This window comes from Aptenodytes patagonicus, chromosome 1, assembly GCF_965638725.1.
Source record: "Aptenodytes patagonicus chromosome 1, bAptPat1.pri.cur, whole genome shotgun sequence".
NCBI lineage: Eukaryota > Metazoa > Chordata > Aves > Sphenisciformes > Spheniscidae > Aptenodytes > Aptenodytes patagonicus.
In genome coordinates this window covers 115,602,631-115,622,682 of record NC_134949.1, presented here as the reverse complement: position 1 = coordinate 115,622,682, position 20,052 = coordinate 115,602,631, and the positions used below count along the sequence as shown (strand labels likewise).

Here is a 20,052-nt window from a genome sequence, read left to right as displayed (position 1 = left end):
GCACGGAGGGGCGGGCAGGCGGCAGCCGCTAGCTCGCCCCGCCTCGCCGCCCTTCGTTGCCCCGCTCTGAGGCGACGCCAGCCGCCGAGGTGCGGCGGAGCGCGGCTCCAGGATCCGCCGCTCCCCCCCCGTCCCGCAGGAGCCGTGGTCTCGGCCGGAAGCGGCGGGCGGTGCCTGGCGCCGAGCTCCAGCGGCGGAACAATAGTGGAGCGCGGCGCTGGGGTGAGCGGCAGCGGTACGGAACGGCACGGCGGTGAGCGGGGCCGGGGGCCGGGGCCGTCGCCGTCGCGGTTCTGGCGGTGGCGGAGCGTCTGCGTCGCCGGTGCGCGGAGAAGCGGGGAACGAGGAGCCTGAGGATGGAGCTAGGGGGGGAGCGGGACGGGACAGGACGGGGCAGAGTCCGGGGGAGGGAGGGGGTGCGCGGGCGGGGAGGCGGCGGGAGGGCTCGGTCCCTGCCGGCCCCGCCGTGCGGCCTGGGCGCTGCCCCCCGCAGTCTGAGGCAGAAACTTTCCCGGGACGCTCCCTTCCTCGTTCCCCCCCCCCGCCTCGGCCCGGCGTGTCGGGGCGGGCCGGGGCTTTCGGCGAGGGGCCGGAGTAGCGGCTGGGGTCGGCGTGTGGTGCTGCCTGCCGCCTCCTCAGGCGCGGGGCGGCCGGTGCTTCGCCTCGCTGGCGGTTGAAATAACGGTCCCGTCCCTTGTCGCCCCCTCCGCTCCCCCCCCAAGGGCACGATGAACGAGGAGCAGTTTGTGAGCATCGACCTGGACGATGACAACGTCTGCAGCATCTGCAAGCTGGGGACCGAGAAGGAAACGCTGTCGTTCTGCCACGTTTGTTTTGAGCTGAACATCGAAGGTAACGTTTTCATACGAGTCATCTTGTGCGAACTTCGTTCGTAGACAGCTTAGCTTGGAGCTGAAGGCAGGTTGAGTTCTGAAAGTTTTCATAAAGGCTTAGGTTTGAAAACGTGTGTATTTTGAAAGTTTTCTTGCTGGCCAAACTACTTTATTAGGTTCCGAAATAGCTCATTTCCAGTAAAGGTGGGTGCCCTAGGTGCGCTAGCGCCTGCTCCTCCAGATGTAAAGGTGTACACACACACACACCCCTTCAAGAGCTCCTGAAATGCCCTGGTGTTAATTTCACCTTCTGGTATTAGACCTCTGGTGTTAATTCAGATCGGAAGTTTTTGTTCTGCCTTTATTCAGGGTTTTTCTTCAATAGTTAGAGGGGTCTGTGTATAAAACTTACTTAAATTGCAAGTTTTAAAGCATAATAGTTTTTTTTGGAAGCAGATGAATGTTTTACTTTCACTAGAAATAATCAGAGAGTTATTTTTGCTTTCATAAGGTGAAAATACATGTAATATGATAAAACTGGGTTCATTGTCAAAGCTTCTTAAAGTTTGCAAACTATAAAGTAGGAATTTTGTCCATCTTTTAAAAGACTAATCTTGTAAGCATCGTCTCTGGCCTCCAAAATGGTATTTTTGGAATTTCAAACCTTGTTTTGCTGAAGAATTTCCTCATCTTGTTGCTCTTCATGTATGAATCAAGAGTTGGGCATGAATGAGCAGTAGACTAGTTAACGTCCCTTTTTTAAGTCAAATAAGGATTTTTTTGAAAGTATAAATATTGCTGCTTGATTTTTGGGGCAACAAAGTAATTTGTTCCGGTTATATAAAGTGGTATTTGCTAATTGTACATGCATGTGACGACCTGGAGTAATCTATATTGGTATGGGGCAATTGAATATGAAGATCTTAATGCTGTTACGTGAATAGTCCCATTTCTTGATGACAACAGGGTTTGTTGTGTCTCTGATACATATGAGAGTACACTAAAGGTCTTAAAATCAAGTCTTTCTAAGGGTAATGTGCTATGAGATATGAGCACTGTACCCAGTGATCTAGTTGCTTATTCTGAACCCTAGAAGCATAAAACTGACTGGAATGTAGGGGGCTGTAAGGATATGTATTCTATACACTTTCTATTATGCATCTGACTTTTAATGCCTGTATAGATAATAAAATTTTGTTCTTGCCTTACAGAAGTCTGAAAAATGCATTAGCAAGTTGGAATCACTTTTAAATACTGACTCAGTACTGTGTTTTGATTTTAAAAAAAAAAAGTGATGCCTTTAAGGTCTTTCTTGCTCCTAGAGGCAGTATATTTTAATCTGAACAATATTTTCATACTTCAGTAGTAATTTGCATGCTTTATGCTTTTGTTTAGAAAAGACATGCTTGTGTATTGGTACTTTTTGATAAAACTCAGCACAACTATCTAACCTAAGACAACCTGTCAGTCTGCTTGAGTTTTCTTACTGCTTTAAAATGATAGACTTATGGTTCTCAATATGGAGTTAAGATGTTTCTCTCTCTAGGCTTTAAAATGAGAAAAAAAACATATTGCCGTAATGAGAATTAAGTACTTTGATTACATTCAGAAACTAGTTTTGTTTTGGAAGTGTTGAAACAAATAAAACAGGATGCATTAAAAAAATTGCTGGATGGTTTCTATGCTCCGTTGTTTAAGATAAGCTGAGGATTTGTCAAAGTTACTTGTTATGGATACTACTTTACAAAATGATCATGCATTTTAGCTGGAACAGCTTTTTTTTCTGGAACTCTAAGTAGACTTGATAACAGTAAAGACTTAATCTGTGCAGCAGACCACTTTGCATAATCTTCTAAATTTTCGGTTAATTTTAAAAGAAGACTACTTGAACAGAATACTGATGAAAGCTCACCTGAAATTACATGAACCATTATATTCTTAATCTTTTATTTTGCATAGTAAAAGAAAAGTATTAATCTTTGGTCATTATAGCATCAAAATACCTCAATGTCTGATATTCTGTCTTCTGTGTACCACTTTGAAAAGATGTACTGTTACTGCTTTTATAGGGAGAGAAGGCTTAAGGGTGGCAGAGGTTGTGTAAGTGACTTTATAAAGAATCATTATAAGACTTTTTAGCCGAACCATTATGTGAGCCGCCTTTTACCATATCCATGGTCGCACTCTTCCTGTATTTTCCTGTGACAAAGACTATGATTTATATACATCTAAAATAACAATCTGTTGGCAGCCCTGGGTAGGGAGTGAAATGGATAATTCACTAACTCAGAATGTTACACTGGATGTTTTCGTACTAACCTTCTGCTTGTATTTTAATTAAGTTCAGATGCATTATAACATAGCTACTTGTTGAACGGAGTCAACTGTAAGTTGTATCAACTTTGTAGATGTGCTATCCCACACTTACAAATAAGTGTCATTCTCACTAATAGTTTGCCTTTTTATTTAACATCGTATTTAAAAATCCAAGCCATTAAAACATGTACATATATTTTTAAGTAATTCAGGAAGTGAAATAGGCTATTCTAAAAAGATACTCATGCAACAGCTAGGACAGTGCTTAAGGCTTGCTCATTTTTAGCGTTGATGTGCATGTGTAACTTCTCCCTTAGTGAAGTAGGAAATAGCTGCTGCTCAAGAACAGGCAGGCTATTAGTCACAGCTCAGCATCTTGCAGGATGGTTAAGTACTCCCACTGTTTGCAGAACCCTGTTAACTTCCATGTGTTAAGTGCTGTCTGACTTAAGGGGAACGTGTACCGCCTCTTCCATCTTTCCTGACCATCCAGTCCTCGCTGGGAGGTGGGTCAGGGTAGAAGGGAGCATTGCGGATGCATGTGCAAGGGCAAATGGTGGACTTGGCAGTGTTAGGTTTACAGTTGGACTCAATCTTAAAGGTCTTTTCCAACATAAATGGTTCTGTGATTCTATGTATGAAATTCTGGAAGTAGATTTCCCAATTTCCTTTTTTAAAAGGGTGTCATATTCTAGTGCTTTAGCAAAACTCAAGAGAACAGTTTTGTTTCCCTTGTGCCAGCATCTGATTGCTTAAAGCTGTCTATGATAAATCCATGCACTTGAAACTGATCTAGCCCAAGGCTTAACCACCTGCACCCCCTCTGAAACAGACTTTCTCAAATGTACATAAACAAAACACTACAGGAATATAACTTACTTAGCTGCACTTAATTACATTATAGTTTAGTATAGGTGAATCTTTGTGTCTTCTGACATCTGTGAGTTCAATGGCTGTACAAGGTTACTTGTGTAGATGGTAACGTTGTTGATTGTCTTGATTAAGTAAGACGAGTAATTAGAAATGAGCAAATCAGAGACCATCCCCATCTGTAATGACTCAACAGACTTCTTCCTGGATCAGTGTTGTGATGTGTCTCAGCCTTTACTTTCCTGACATTGGGGTGGTTTTTTGTAGCCTTTATTATGTTTGGACAATAGCTCAATAATGATACATAATTAAAAAACAAATCAAGTTATGCTTATAGTCCTTTACAGAGAAGACTGCTATACAGAAAGCTTAATCTATGGTCTGCCTTAATTAAATAACTGCTGAGTTTCTGAATGAGGAAGTTAGTTACTGTGTCATAAAACCTTTATGGTTTTTATCAGAAATCAGGTCTCCATCATAATTGTTTTTAATACTAGATTTTTAGTCTTTTAATGAAATAAAATTATAGCTTAGCCTAAAATGTGATTATGCTTCTTACTAAGTTCAGTTAATTCGGAGAAACCACTGGTTTGAGTGCAGTTTGGAGTTCAGCTGTGGTGTCTGTCCCAGAGCTTATTGAGGAGTGATGTTGTGTATAGATTATAGGTCTGTTTCTCTGAAGTTGACTGAAAGAGTGGTAGCAAAGGGAGGAGAAAAGGGAAAATGGGCATACAGAAGAAACAGAAAGCCAAGATGCAGGTTTAAACTTTCTCCTATTACATGTCATCAACCTTTCTTGAACAGGGAAAGAGTAACATTCTTAGGAGAGTTTAGTAGTGCTAATCTTCAGTCTAAACGGTGGCGGGGGGGAGAGGTGGTGTGTCTTGAAAGGACAGTATTTTTGTTCCTGTTGCACTTGCTCTTCAGCTCACTTAGTTTGAGGATTCATGCTCAGGGAAGCTGAGTGGACTAAGCTGCAGATAAATACTTTTATTGCAAAACGAGCTTTTGTGTCTGAAGGATCATTTTTGAGTGATTTAGCACAGCAGAATATTAATGCGATTCTTAAAGTTTAAAATATGCAAAGTACTTACATATGAAATACTAAACATTTTGAGAAACGAAGCTGATTCTGTACAGTGGTTTTAAAGTTCTGGATGGGGTTTAGAATATCCTGGTGGTGTGAGTCTGCTGGAGTTTGATGTTGGCTTTTGTTTGCCTTGTGCAGGCAAAGTGAACGTCAGCAGAGACTGTTGCGTACTGTTTTGTTTTTCTGAGTAGGTGTCACAGTAGTAATCTGTGGATTGAAACAGGAAATGTTTTAAATTCATATGTAACTGGATTACAGAAGCCAGACAATCATGTGTTGTGTGTTAGTTTGAGACAAATTTCTTCTCTTTTAATTTCATTCTAATACGGGAAAATTATTAACTGAACTCTGGTAGCAAATATATAATACTAACAGCAGATTTGCAGTTATAACTGGAGGGTGGGGGGAAAATACATGAACACACAAAAATATATGTGTGTATGTATAAAAGCTGTCTGTATGTGTATGTATCAACAAAACAAACCCCTCTGCCTGAATATGGTGTCCCTACAATCTGCTTTGAAACGCCAGTTGTAGGGTTTCCATGTAAGAATGCGGTGCTGTGGGGAGATACCTGACTGTGCTCTAATTCTCCTATTAGGAGGCTGTAACCGTCTAGCCTGTGTTTCACAGAGCACACAGCGGCAACTAGAGTGCTAAGCAGTTGTGCTGCTTGTGGTGCTGCTTAGAGTTGTTTAGCTATCTTCACATGGAAATGCATTGTGCAGTGCAGATGTGCCCTTGTTAACGCATGCTTTGTGATCCTCTGGACAATGCCTGTGGAAATCCCAGCTTCAGGAACTTAATACTTGAATGTATTTGTTCAAACATTGGATTTGCCTCTGAAGGTTTCGAAGATGAAAGTCTAATAATGATGGTTTAGCTTTACATTATTTGTCAGATAATGTATCTATCTTAACCTGGTTTTATGTTGGTATGTCTTAATGCAGAATTATTTAAAAATTTGAGTTTCCTGAAATTCAAGCGTTTGTAACAGAGACAAAACCATAATAGAAGGGGAAAATCTGATTGTTTGAGCTGATTTTTATTCACTCTTTTGCTTATCTGATGCTGCTAACCACGATAACATCTTGGAGAATGCTAGCTGACAAGCAAACTGGCTTGCTTCCATTTCTGTTTAGAGTTGAACAACAGCTGAATAACGAAGGACAGTCCGTATCCCAGGTCTTGTTATATAAAAGAAGAGATAGCATAAGTACTGGGCATCTATTCCCCTGATTTATGTTAAGATAGTTACATTTCCATGGTCCTTTAAAGTGCTGATAGACTCATAGCATTTGAGGCAATTTCAGCATCAGGTTGGTGCATCCCAGCCTCCAGGTTGAGACAAAGATGCTATAAACAAATCTGTCTTGTTGCATAACTTTTTTCCTGTTAAGGTCTATAAAATCTTGTGTAGTATCCTCATTCTTTGTTCTTTGTGTTCATCTTAACAACTAAACCACTTTTTTTTAAAAGCTGTAAGCACTCAAATTTCACTTTTCTTTCTTACACCCTACAGAAGAGTATCTTACTGAAATAAAATGGGTTGTAAGATGTAGCTGAAAGGATTGGAAACTGCTGTTTTAATTTCATTCTGTTCCAAAATATTACACATCCTTATTTTTTTAATGTTAATGAAATAACCAATATGATATATTATTCTGGCAACAAAAGCTAAAAAGTTTCATCATTGCCCTTTAGGCTGGGCAAATGAGAACTTGTTTCAAGGTAGCATTTGCAGTCCAGGGGTATGACTCATTTCTGCAAACTCGAATGGACTTGTGGAACTAGCTGCAATTTCCAGTAAACCACTTGACTATGAATTCGAGTCCAAACATAGTTGGAGATACTATTCTTAATCTTCGAAGTGCCATGTAAGTACTGCTGAGTAATAGTAGAGCTGTGTGGCTAGTTCTAAAAGTACATTTTTGAATTCTCTATGTGTAAATTTTGGAGGTTTGTACATGAAAACAAGTAAATTGAGCAGTTATGTTACTTACCTGGCATCATCCAGAATGCAGAAATATTGTCTCATGGCTTCCACTCTCTTCTAGGTCAGTTTAACTGGTTTTTCTTACAAAGTGTGAGCCTTCTTTAACATGGTAGTTCTTGTAGTAAAGTTTTCATCAGAATGTATTGGCTCGTCTAATACAGTAGTAAACTCTCTTCTTAGACAGTAAAGTAGTTTATAGGGAACATTAATTTTGAAAATGTGTTTAAAGGGTCAATTGGATCTCTGTTCTGTCTTATATAGGATGTCTTTGCTGTGTGCTAAAATACAAATGAGCTAACAGAAATGCAGTGGGAGATAATTTGTGTGCATACCTGGTGTATGGAATGCACTGGCTTTATCATGTGAAAGTGAGGAGAGAACTTTAATTTATGAACAAGATAATATCTAGTCTTCACCATGTGTCTGGTTTTGGAAGTTAATGAACGGCACTGGCATTTTCCTTCTAGCCAATCTAATAAATCATAAGATTTAACTCTCAAATGAAATTGCGTACATACACTTAAAAATAGCAGTTGGCTTTAAGTCTTGTCAGGCAGATGTATTGGAGATACATGTCTCTAATGATCCCATTTTTCAGTGTTGGCCGAATTGATCCCATTTTTCAGTGTTGGCCGAATTGCACAACTGAAGAATATCAGTTTTCCCCACCCCTTGTCATTTAGATGTGTAGATGACTTGCTGTCTTAGGTCACTGTGGGCTGGTTTTATTTAATGCATTTTGAACAGGTCTTGAGATCTGCTTTTCTATTATAAGAACCCCCCCTCTTTCAGCACTCTTAATAAGCAGACTAGTATGCAGCAGTGGCTTAAAATAGATGAACATGAACATTTAATGTCTTGTGAAGCATGTCCCTATCTGCTGCAGGTCTTAGCCCGGTACACTAGGTAAACCAAACTTGAGTTCGTCTGATCTTAGTGTTCCAAGTGGACACCAGCAGTTCAGGAGCTGTTTCATGAGCTGGCTAAACATCCCTGTTTCAAGAGCGGTACTGTATGTGTGCAAGATGGACAGCTGAGGGGAGCAGCAGCTGGAATATGTAGTGGAGGCCAGGGTTCTTAAAGTAGGTGGCCACAGACTGGTGCTTTTCACAAGGGTTCTTGCTTACTTATAGGATTAAAGGAAAAAGCATGGGTGCCTATCACAAATCTTTCTAGAGTTAACTATTTAGGATGAGGTGAATTGTGCCTGAGAAGTGTTTCTTCTCTGGCTGTGAAAGCAGTCTCCACAACTAGCTAAAACTAGAGGTGGACCTTTTCTAAGTGTTCTGACTTAAACAGATAATTTCACCCATGTTGCCAGTACTATGCAAATTTGTACTGTGAAGTGCATTCACTCTCCTTTGACTGTCCTTAACCACATGTACTTCATACTTTTATGGAAGCTATATGGTGGACGCTAGCATTATACTGAGAAGGCAGCTTTGCTTTTTCTTTCTCTATGGTCAGGGATAAATCTTACCCATAAGTATTTGTAAATTTTTTAAAGGTACTTTAATATGGCTTTAATTAATGAATGTTGTAGTACAAACTTATAATTGACTATTCATGTGTCTAGAAGTATTCTTGTTAATTTTAGTTCATTCCCTCTTAAATTCTGGCTTTTTTTTTCCTCTTCAGCTGCTCAAGCTATGGTTACTCACCCTTGCAAAAACAATTAGTTTCCAGCATTGCATTATAAATCGCTAAGAAAGGAATGCAGGCTTTCTTTAACATTATTTTCAACTGATGGAGCTGAAAGACCAAATAAGAAGGTTTTTAAAAAAAGAATAACAAACAATTGAAAAAACCCACTGTGGAGGATAAACAAGCAGGCTAATGATCACTGATATTTTTTTAATGAAAACATTTTTTGAAGGGATACGAAGTAGTCTTGGTATTCAAGAGCATTCCTTTTGAATTGAACTTGTTCATTATTATTATAATCTCCAAATAAGATAACTATTTTAGCCATCTTTGTATATAAACGTGAGCAAACATTTCAACTTAGTTCTGTATCTTTATCATGAAGAAGAGTTATACGTAGTTCTCGAAGAATCAGTTGCAAAGGCAGAAATAAAGCCTTTGTAGACTTTTTCCCTTCAAAAAAACCCCCAGAACTTTAATATGGTGGAAACAGATTTACTTTCAAGTACAAATGCTTTAAAATGGGGTGGAATCTATTGAGATGTGATTACACACCTAGTTATATGGTAAATACTCTCCCTGTTCTCTGCTACTTTGCACTTTTGAATAACTAGAAGTTACAAAAATGTGTACTGCTTTATAAATTGCCTGATTGCTAGTCATTCATTTACAAAATTATTTTGCAGGAGTGGATTACAACTCATTATGTTGATAACTGTACCAGTACAGAGGAAGAGTTTCTGCATTGCATAGCTTACAAATTGAAATATTCAAAATTATTTTTGCATAAATACTAGTCTCTTAAAAAAGCAGCCCTGTTCTTAGAAGTGCTCAACATACAAAGATACTGCCGAGTAAAGTGATACCATTCATATTTCATCTAGGACACATGAGTTACCAGAATCAGAAGCAAATAATGGATGGTAAACACTTACATTCTTTCATGATTGGTCTTGAGATTTGGCATCATCCTGTGAATTTTGTTCACTTGAGGAATGATCTCTGGTGTGAGCTTGTTTCCTAATAGCATCTGCTGTCTTAAGTTAGTTAGATATGGTCTTCTAGATGTTATTGAATTTTGGTGGATTTCTTTTCCCCGCAGATAAAACTTTCCTGCTCTGCATGGTTATGGCTTTTTGCTGCTTTTTGAGGTTCTTTTTCCTTCTCTGAAAAAATAAGTATGAAGGGTAGGACATACTTGGACATAGTCTGCAATTGTATTCTTGGAAAGTAAGACAAGGGTATGTAGGTATGTACGCATACCTACAAATGTGGAGAAAAAAAAAATGTTGATGGTTGTATGATTGCTGACTCGAAGAACCAGCCAAAAAATAAAAAGGTTGAGCTGGGTATTAACAAACAGGAACATTGAGACAGAACTGAAACCCTGTGAAAATCCCCAGAACTGACAATAGCTGTTTAGCAAAATTACTATATTACTTTTTGTAATGTATGGAAGTCTTACCTTGTTTTTATTTGTCTCTGTATAGTGTTGAATAAAGTAATGTGTCTTCTAAAACTGAATCATCTTTATATATCATTTGTTTGATTCATGCCAGTTTACCAGCTGGTAGATTTTTCTGCAGTTGTGATGAAGGGAAAAATATGACATCATCTGAGTGGAGTATTAAGTCTTACCAAAAAGAAATAGGCACCTTTTCCGCCTCATAAAGCTGATGGCATTGCTCACAACAGAAGGATTTGTGTCAAAGAAATGCACTCTTACTGGCTGTAATTCTGGTACGTCATTACTAGTTTGTGCTGGCACAGCAGCTGCTGTGAATGCTCAGCTCTTGGGATGCAGTTCCAGAAGGTTAGTGGCTGATGTTACTCACGTCCTCTGTATAGGAAAGGACTAATTGTCACCTTAGTACAAAAGAAAGATTGAGGGTTGTTTTGGGATTTTTTGGTTTTGTTTTTGCACGTGTTTGTTACAGTAGAAATCGAAACCAGTTGTGTGAAAGCTGAAGCAAGTCTGTTAGCAATTCTGTACAAAACCGGTTTGGTGTTTGTTTTTTTGGGAGAAGGCTATAAATTCTGGTCATGGGGTGGAGGGGTATTATTGTGTACTGGAAGTGTTTTGTAATAACTTGCTCTATGTTCAGAAATAGTGACATTATGGCTAATGTGTGGCATATAAATAGCAAAACTTAGACTTTTGAAGTAACATTTTTTTCTTCTGTAATAGTTGCTAATTTCAGACATACCCAATATTACTGAGTTCTGATAAAATAGATTTCTTGAGCAACATGCTTCTGGAGTGAGGAAGTTAACAATGTTCAGAACTTTTTCAAAAGATAAATTTGTCAGAAGGAAAGACTTGAGTAACCTTGAGCTTATGGCTTAGACGTAAAAATTAGATGGGGCTTCATAAAGTCATGCTGCACTTGTTCTTTTTTTGTATAAATGAAATTGTGTGTTGTTTATTTTGTGTGGTCTCACACCCTTGTCCTATTGGACAAGTAACATGTTGTTCTCGTGGAAATAATGAAGCAGCCTCAAAGGATTTTTTTAAGTGAGACTACAGTATTCTATCATTTGTTGTGCAGGTGTGTTTTGTGATTGCCCCAGAAGTGATAGCGTGTGTATGTGAGGAAGTACAGTCTGACCTGCTTCTTCAGATGTGCCAGGCAGAGGACCTAACTGTGAGAGGCCATGCTTCTAGAACCAGATCTGGAAATATTTCCTTAAACTTACAAGATTCAGTTTTTCTCTTTTTAATTGAAAGAGTGCAGTAGTTCTTTCCTTAGTTTTGGGGGAAGGAGGGGATGCAAGGGACAATAAGGAGAAGTAAGAACTTGGCGGGTATGTTTGATTTTTGAGTTGGGAGAAGGGTGATATCCTGAGAGCAAAACAGATGTTAGGGCCTATTAGCAGCCATGAACTAGAAACAGTTTGAGCAAAATTGCATTTGCTCCAGACTTACTAACTGTGCTTTCTGCAGTTCTCTTCCCTCTTCTTCACCAAACCTTCAAGTATTTGCTGTAGACAGGATTACTCTGTCATGTGATCAGAAGACATTGGCTTCATTCATTCATCTTACGGTCAAATTGTTCACTGGGTTCCTGAGCATTATTGTATAGAAAATTGTATAAAACTTGCTTTTCAGCCCATCTGATGACCTTTTCTGTAGGTAAAAGAAAGCACTGTGAGCATCAGCAGCGTAGCATGTTGAAGAATCACTTCGGTAAAGCGAATAACATTGAACAAATCAGTCTGGTTTTGTAGGGTTTGCGATGTTTTGAATATATGCCTTGTAACTTCAATTGACGGTGTTTGCTTTTCCTTGATGGCTTAAAGATTTAAGGGTTTCCATAATGCTACTTGAGTTAAGCAGACTTGCTATATTTAAACTGTACTAATAAGTCATGAAAACAAATTACTTGTCTTTCCTTGTTTTCACTAGAAATGTTTATTTTGGTTTTTTTTAAAGTCTCTGTAGAGATAGGGAAAATAGCCTTGCAGGTGGGCCATAGATCATGTAGAGCTTAACAAAAGTTAGTGAATGTCTATTTGCTGAAAGAGGTTGAAAGCTATTTTGAGGTGTAGAGTGAGAATCTTGACTCTGTACCCATGAAGACAACATCTGTCTTTGTACTTTGCTCAGGAACTTCCTTCTTAAAAGGTGCCTCTGGTTAGGATGTGTTTTTTGTTTGTTCTAATGCTTAGTTCATGTACAGAAGGAGTGTCTGTTCTCATGACCTTACCTTTCTCCCCTGCTGCTAAGAACAAAATAAATTCCACCGCTGTCCTCTTTCATTTACCACTTTTTGTCATTTTGCCACATAAATTTTGTGTATGCTCTTACAAACACGACCAGAACAGTAATGCTCTTCATTTTCAACACTGCCCAAAGAGTGGAAAATCAAAAATTTATAATGGCTACTCTCAATGTTTGAACTCTCCAACTTGAAACACCAGTTACCAGCAAGTGAGATAACCAAAATTAAGTACTTGGATTTGTTTTCAGTAGTTTCATGTTAAGAATTTTATCTTTGTAGGTTAGTTTTGAGAGTAGTTTGGGATTTTGCAGAATTTAATCACTTAAAAACAGCTTATCCCTTGTTAATCATTTGGGGTGGGGGGCTTAAAAGTCTACCACAAGAATTTAAGAGGGTAAGCCAGATATAACTGAGAATTGTTGTAATGTAGCTTTCTGCTAATTGCTCATTGAAGTCTCTGTTACCAAATTTTGTTACCTGTTGCATTTCATGGTTTTTCTTTTATTTTAATCACTTTTATCTACTTCCTTCTGTGCTAAAAGGTAAAATGGCTGCAGCTTGGTTCATGTTGTGTTTCAAAGATCAAATTACATTATCAAATGTTGATTTAAATATTCTGGCTTTAGTAAGCATTGAGCACTTTCGGCCAGTGGTTCACAGGTATATTATTTGTTATTTGCAGTGAGGAACTTGTTTGACAGAATTGTTTTCATTATATTGGGAACTTCTCAAGTAGTATACTGGGTGTTGAGATAAATGTTGAACTGTTCAATATTCTGGACTTGGATACTGAATCTGCTGCGTAGGTGAATCTGAAGAAAATATCCACTGAAGTTGCAGAAAGTAATTTTGTACTGGAGTACTATTAACTTTCTGAAATAGTCATTTCTTATACCATCTGTGTTCACTCACCAACTGTAGATCTTCACAGATTGTGTTCCTTTTTAACATGTCAATCACTATTACTTTGAGGTTTGGGTAAGTTACCTGCTGTAGCTATATGAATAGTCTTTGAAGGAGGACAAGCAAAGAGGAGAATAAACATCCATCTTACATGAAATTAATTTTGGGACAGTTTAATGTTGGCAAATGTTGACCGTATTAGAACTTGCTTCTCTAGCTAGGCTACAGGCTTGTACCAATGCAAAATAATAAACTAAGACTGAAGTCTGAATTATGTTTGACCACTTGGATGACACAAGCTTGCACACTGCAGTATTTGTTGAGCAGATGGCTCATAACGTTATCCATAGAAGATGGGAGCATGAATGACTGCTCTCAAAATGCTCTTCAGTGTTGTTCTATAGAACTTTCTGATATGTAGTTGGGATGATTTTACTTCTACAGCTTATACACTTGTGTACAGGTGTGATACAATATGTACGCAGTTAGCAGTTTACTTCATCTGTGTTATCATCCAAGAGGAACATGCAGGTAATCTGTAAGTCCTGCACTAGAGATTACTGTGTGCAAAACACTTTGTATGCTAAGGACTCAAGACTGAGTGGAATTTCAAAAAATTTGAGTGTCTCATATCCTGGTTTACTTCAGTCATTAGACTGTTAATAGGAAAGCATCAGTTAATTTTTGTTTTCTTGGTTGCTTGTGAGTAAAGATTTTGAAAAATTAGTTGAGTATACGGTAAGTGAACTCTCTTCTGTTGTGTCTTTACAGGAGTACCAAAGTCAGATCTTCTACATACAAGATCTCTAAGGGGGCATAGAGACTGCTTTGAAAAATTCCACTTAATAGCAAATCAGGACTGTCCGCGATCAAAGCTCTCTAAAAGTCCATATGCAGAAGTAAAAAATATCTTGAGCAAAAAAATTAACTGGATCATCCAGTACGCACAAAACAAGGATTTAGACTCTGATCCTGAAAGCTCAAAAACATCCCAACACCAGCTTTTTAACTTCAGACAGACTGATAGAAAATTGCTCCCACAGTTTGACTCCCCAGTACCTAAATACTCTGCAAAATGGATAGATGGGAATTCTGGAGGCATCTCAAGCTGCTCACAAACTCTCTTGGAACAAAGAGAATCCACTGATTTCAGACTTGGTGTGTTACAAGAAACAGGTGCTACCTTCTGTTGCAGCAGTGTTTTCTGGTCTAATCACAACCAAGCCCAGAAAGCTGAAAAAGCTGAAGGTGGTTCACTCACCAGTGATCATAGAAGGCATCCTCAGTACAGCAGGGAAGAACGTAAGTATATGTCTATTTACACGCAACCTAGCAAGCAAGGGCATTCTTGGAAATATCTCTTGACCACTTCATGTCCCCACAGGGCATTAATTGACGGCCTGAAATGCAGCTTTTAACAGTTGGGAGTTACTGTAAAATCTGTGAAGGAAAAGCCTACACGGCTAAGCAAATAGTGTGGAGGGAATGGTTGGTGTGGGGGTTTTGTTTGGTTGTGTTTTTAATTTTCCTGTTAGTTATACCACAGTGTGATACAGGACATGCCTAATTTACGCCAAAAAAAATTACTGTTACGGTTGATTGCCGTCACTTTAACGTGTTGGTCCTGGCAGTTGCACAGTCCTGCCTGTGGAGATTACTAAGCTCCTGAAAACAACTCTCTTATTGAACTTGTGTGGTGCCTTGAGTTACATTTTACAGAGAGCTGCCCTAAGCGATAGGGGAAATTAGAGGTAAGGTAGCAGAGCAAACTTGTGAAACAACATGAAAAATTAGACGTTCTCAATAGTAGCAGACTTTCCTTGTGCATTTTACTAGATGATTTTTCTTTGTTTATTGAGCATAAGAAAATGGGAAGGCCCTTATTCCACCATGTCCTCTTAAAGGCTGTAGCGGCAGACCTGAGCAATTCTTCTGATGACTGTGGTGACACTGAAAGCAGCAGGAAATAAGTTTTCCTCTTATTTAAGAAGGTCACTAAAAGAAGTATTTAGAAAAATCTAGGATATTGTAGTGTCTCTGGAATTGGCCTACATGAAATGTGTTAGGAGTAAGTTCCTAGAGGTCTCTGCAGTTACCATCCTGCGTTTAGAACAGTGCCTGGCCCTAAACTGGAGTACATCCACTCTTACTTCTGTAGATGAGAAAGGTAATTGGAGAGGGTTTCTGAATTTCAAAAGACCTGAGAAAGGAGACAAAAAAGCTGGTAAAATATTCAGTGGAAAATTAGGTAATGAAAAAGAAGATAATAATGGAATTCAGAATGCCAGGAGAGTGAGAAAGAGGTACTATAAGAAGTTGGAATCGGTTTCTTTAGGCTCCCTTTTTTTAACAAAGTAACAAACCTGTCCTTGCAAAGTTCAGTCATTTCACATTCTTTACAAAAGGATTTTATTTAACTGCTGTATGATGCTTCATATTGCATTTGTAGTGAATTAGTAGTCTTAAAGCCATAAATCAAAACAGATATACTGTGTTGTTTGACCATCTGTCTTCTGGAGTCATAAATTGGGATTAAATAAATCAGGACAGCAGTTAACAGAGGAATTATGAAAGCTTGACCTGGTTTATGGGGTTATCTAACTGAAGTTAGTGACTTGGAATTTCTCTCTCTGATCTCTGATTTTTGGGACGGGGGAGCATAAAGCTCTTTTGAGGACGATAACAGACTTTTTTTTCCTTCTGTCATTACTGCATAATGTACTTTTGAGGCATTTTTGCTTTGTATTATAAGGGGGTTTTTTAATCCTTTTACAGTATTTAGCTTTAAAAGACATTGATTTGGTGACTCCATGATTATATAAATTTTGAATTTTGGAGAAAAACCTAGTCAGACTTTCTCTGCCAGAATTAGGTATCACATTATTGCAGTACCTACACTGTAACAACATAGCATTCTACTAAAAAAAAATACCGTTAATGTGACTAAATAGCTTGGTCAATATTTCTTAGTAATTTACCTCAGCCATAGATAGAATGATCTTTTATTTAAATTTGGTGTTCTGTTCCTTCTCCCTTTCCCTTCTGTATCAGAATTACGTGATACAAAACAGGCCTGTCCTGACACACACACGAAATGTGTGAACCTGCCTATCTGCTACAGTTGGTGAAATGTTGATGAAAATTATGAAAAAATGGGAAGTAACATCCTACCACTGAGTATAGAAAGCGGGGGGGGAATTCTTGAACTCCTTTTTAAAGCTGTCAATTACTATCTTAAATCCAATCAGGGCTTTCATGGAGCTTAAAAAGTGTTAACATATGGTAAGATATGAGAAAGGAATCTTCTGTTCTATGGATAGCTGAAGGTAGGAAGGAGCACCACTGTACCTGGCTGTTGGAGGAGAAAGGTGGATCCCTTTCTCTCTTAAATGGCCTTATGTCTTGAGTAACAAGTAGGCTATCTTAGCTATTGCCAACTTCTTTGGTTTGGCAATAGCAAGAGAAAGATAATATTCTACAACTGCAAGATGTGAGAAGGGTTGAAAGAGAAGGCTTAGAATAATTAAATAGTCCTGTGGGCAAGTAAAAACCACCCTTTTCAGAATTTATGCTTTAAATTTACAGTATAGAAAATTCTTGCACTGAGAAATCTCTGGACAAAAGCTGCATGATTGCAGCACAGGTTTTTAAGTATGCAGTGAGGGCTTTGCTAAGCTGCAGCATTGTTTAAAAACAAAATTTAAAAATTAGAAGGTCTTAAAGCTTGTTTCAGTGCCCTGTTATCCTCTTGTCACTCTTCACCATGCTGCCCAGGGCATCTCAGCAGCAGGCATGGCACCAACCTGTGCCCACCACTGCTGGGCTGAAGGACTTCTAGGAAGCAGGCCGGTGCTTCCCTGCTTGCTGTTGTTGATCAAGGGCAGCGCAGAATACTTTTACAATTCCCTCCTCTGAGGTTTAATATATATTTTTGATGAGGATGATCAATGTACACAACCTGAGATACAGAAGGGGTTTTGAATGATACAGAGGGTCTTTTAGTTATCACTAGGAACACAGCACAAGAAAGTGAGAAGTAAACCTATTTTTATATGTTGGTATTTGTATCGAACTAGGATGTTTCTTCTTGGTTTGTCACCGAGTTACTCAGTGAAACTGTATCCATTATTATATGCATAAAGCACAAAACTTGATAGCCAAAACAGGTAGCCGCGTGCTGAAAATTCTGTCCAGAAGCCGTTTCCTGTAGGCTTGCAAACATAGCAGGACTTGCCTCAGAATTGTCTACTTGCCCACAGTTAAACAGACGTACTTGCAGGGTTTACACTGTGGAAACCATGTTTTGCAGTCAGAAGAAGGTAAAGTATTTAAAGGTGTCAAGCAATTTACAAGCAATTCCGATTGTGGACACTTCTGTTTTGAGGGCTTGAGTTTCCAGCTTTTTGACATGGAAGAAGGCACTTTCCCATGGAGTAAATCCTTGTCTATGTCAACATAAAAGAGAGAATTTTCAAACTTTCCACAAATGCCTGATAAATAATGTTGCCTCTCACTTAACTGCCACACATCTGTTGATTATTAGGATGCAAATGATGACAATTTGAGAAAATGGAAGTCTGCTTAGGGATGCTTATGTGACTTCGGTAGTAGTAATAACAGATTTTATTGTTACAGTGACTATGATGACTCCTGGAGAGTTAAAGCAACTTAATGAAAAACTGCTCAAGCAAATCCAGGGTGAGAATTTTTCAATACTCTCTGTTTCGGGTTTGTGTTGCCTTGTAATAAAGATCTTGTTTAAAAAAGAAATTGCAATGGCTTTATCAGGTAAGTTTTGAATGGAAATCTTGTATATCATGTTTCCATGTAAAACAAGAAACTTCTAGGTGCTTTTATTATGTAACCTCCTTGGGCATTGCAAACTGGCACTTCAATACAGTATTTCCTTTAAGTGTTTTGACTGGAATCGACTTCATTTTGAGTTATAAACTGATCCACCTTCGCTCAGGTCACCTAAAACTATAAACTGGTGGTCCTGTTCAGTTTACAATGCGTACACCAAGCTGTGCTGGAACCAGAAAAAGTGGTTCATGAGCCCACTTAAATGTCCGTGCCTCTGTCACAGGAATGTTCAGCACTGCTTCTGAACGTTCTGACAGTACAGGGACCAAGTGCATTAACCTAATAATGTTCTTGCAGATGTGTTTGAAGAGCTGACGCAGCAAGTCCAAGAAAAGGATTCTTTGGCCTCAGAGCTCAACGTCCGCAATATTGCTATTGAGCAGCTGCTGAAGAACTACTCCAAACTGCCATGTCTACAGATGGGACGAGCAGGGATGAAATCAAATGTCCCCATATAAAGGGGATACAACTTCTATCCCCTTATAGAGCTAACTTTCCCTAAGAGCTTTGATAACCATTAAGTACAGCTGCACAGATATTTAGAAGCTTTTGGGGAAACTTGGGCAGCTTTCTCTTTGCATTCGTAATCCATGAGAAGTCTTATTCCACTTTGGTTTTAACTAAAAAGGCAAATATTTTAGATATTAAAATCTACTGTAAGAACGTTTATTCACACTTGGGGATTTTTTTTTGCCCATAACTATGCATGAGCCTTGAAATGAATTCTGTGTTTTGCTGATAATAAAATTGTTTCTAACAAAGAATGATGTAAAGCCTGTAAACCTGCCTCCTTCATACAGAGGAAAAATAAAAATTTGAGTTTTGATCAGGTCTGATCATGTTACATCCAAGAGAGCTTTAAGGGGAGAACAGTATTAATGAAACTCATGTTTTCTTATTTATTATGAGCAATATTTTATTATTGAAATTTTATACTAAATAAAATATCACTATTTTAGGTACTTTTCCAGATCTCTTTATAAAATGTCTGAACTACTCAGTGTAATGTTTATGCCTTGTGTATAATTGTTTATCCTTTTTCAGGTCTGTATCTTCCATGATACAATTTAAAAAAAAATCTTGTTTCCCAAAGAGATGAATTTCACATGTTAATGAAAAAAATGTGGTGGTGCATCACTTATTTTTATCAGCTTTATAACTGAAGAATTTGGTTCATGAGATGTTTAAAAAAAAAAAAGGCACAGCACTTCCTTTAAATTAAAAAAAAAATCCATACTTTGGTTTTAATGCATAGAAGTTGAAGTTGTTTTATATGTGTGAAATTTTCAGTGCTGAAAAATTACTTCAAAGAAACTAAATAAATTTGTAATACTACATTATCTTGTTACGAGTTTTTTATAAAGTTGGATCGGACTATGATAAAGTGTTTTCACTTTGAAATGCAAGTAGTAACGACACATTATAAAACAGAACATCCTCTGCTTTTTTAAAACTTCTATCAGTCTACCATACTGAGAAATCTTAGTTCATCTTTGCCAAAAAGACTGTTTGTAGAGCTGCATTTGTGTAACTGAAAATTGCTGAGTTGCAGTGAAGCAGTTGGGTGGGGGGAGAAACTTCCTCCCCCACACTGAAGTCTTTGTGCTTTCTGATTTTATCACCTCAAGTGAAATCAGGGAGTAATTTATATAGCTCAGCTGAAAGAATGACTAGCATGAAGAAAGGTTAAGATTTGATTTTAAAATCAAACTGAGAAGGAAGCCGAAGTTCAGACTAGGTTTATTGATGGCCCTCCCTATAGTGGTACCTGGACTACATAGGACAGGTTGATTAATTTTACTTTTTTTTTTCCAT

General features: G+C 38.5%; 1 protein-coding gene across 3 annotated transcripts; it reads left to right on the top strand.

The window, feature by feature from the left end:
- The first annotated feature begins 155 nt into the window (after positions 1-155).
- C1H21orf91 (chromosome 1 C21orf91 homolog) lies at positions 156-19,577 on the top strand. Of its 3 annotated transcripts, none has more exons than XM_076352292.1 (5): positions 156-235; positions 723-852; positions 14,146-14,676; positions 18,010-18,072; positions 18,535-19,577. In XM_076352292.1, the coding sequence occupies exons 2-5, from the start codon at positions 729-731 to the stop codon at positions 18,693-18,695; spliced, it is 879 nt and encodes a 292-aa protein (XP_076208407.1). In that variant the 5' UTR covers positions 156-235; positions 723-728; the 3' UTR covers positions 18,696-19,577. The 3 variants fall into 3 exon arrangements, with proteins under 3 accessions (XP_076208407.1, XP_076208398.1, XP_076208416.1); XM_076352283.1 differs by having other exon boundaries at positions 156-253; XM_076352301.1 differs by having other exon boundaries at positions 175-222.
- Positions 19,578-20,052: the final 475 nt, after the last annotated feature.

What these genes read in the sequence shown, in the direction of transcription:
- C1H21orf91 (XM_076352292.1), top strand. Translation starts at nt 729, where the DNA reads ATGAACGAGGAGCAGTTTGTGAGCATCGACCTGGACGATGACAACGTC. An exon ending in TTTTGAGCTGAACATCGAAG is followed by an intron (nt 853 to 14,145) that starts GTAACGTTTTCA and finishes GTGTCTTTACAG; the next exon opens with GAGTACCAAAGTCAGATCTT. An exon ending in ACTGCTCAAGCAAATCCAGG is followed by an intron (nt 18,073 to 18,534) that starts GTGAGAATTTTT and finishes ATGTTCTTGCAG; the next exon opens with ATGTGTTTGAAGAGCTGACG.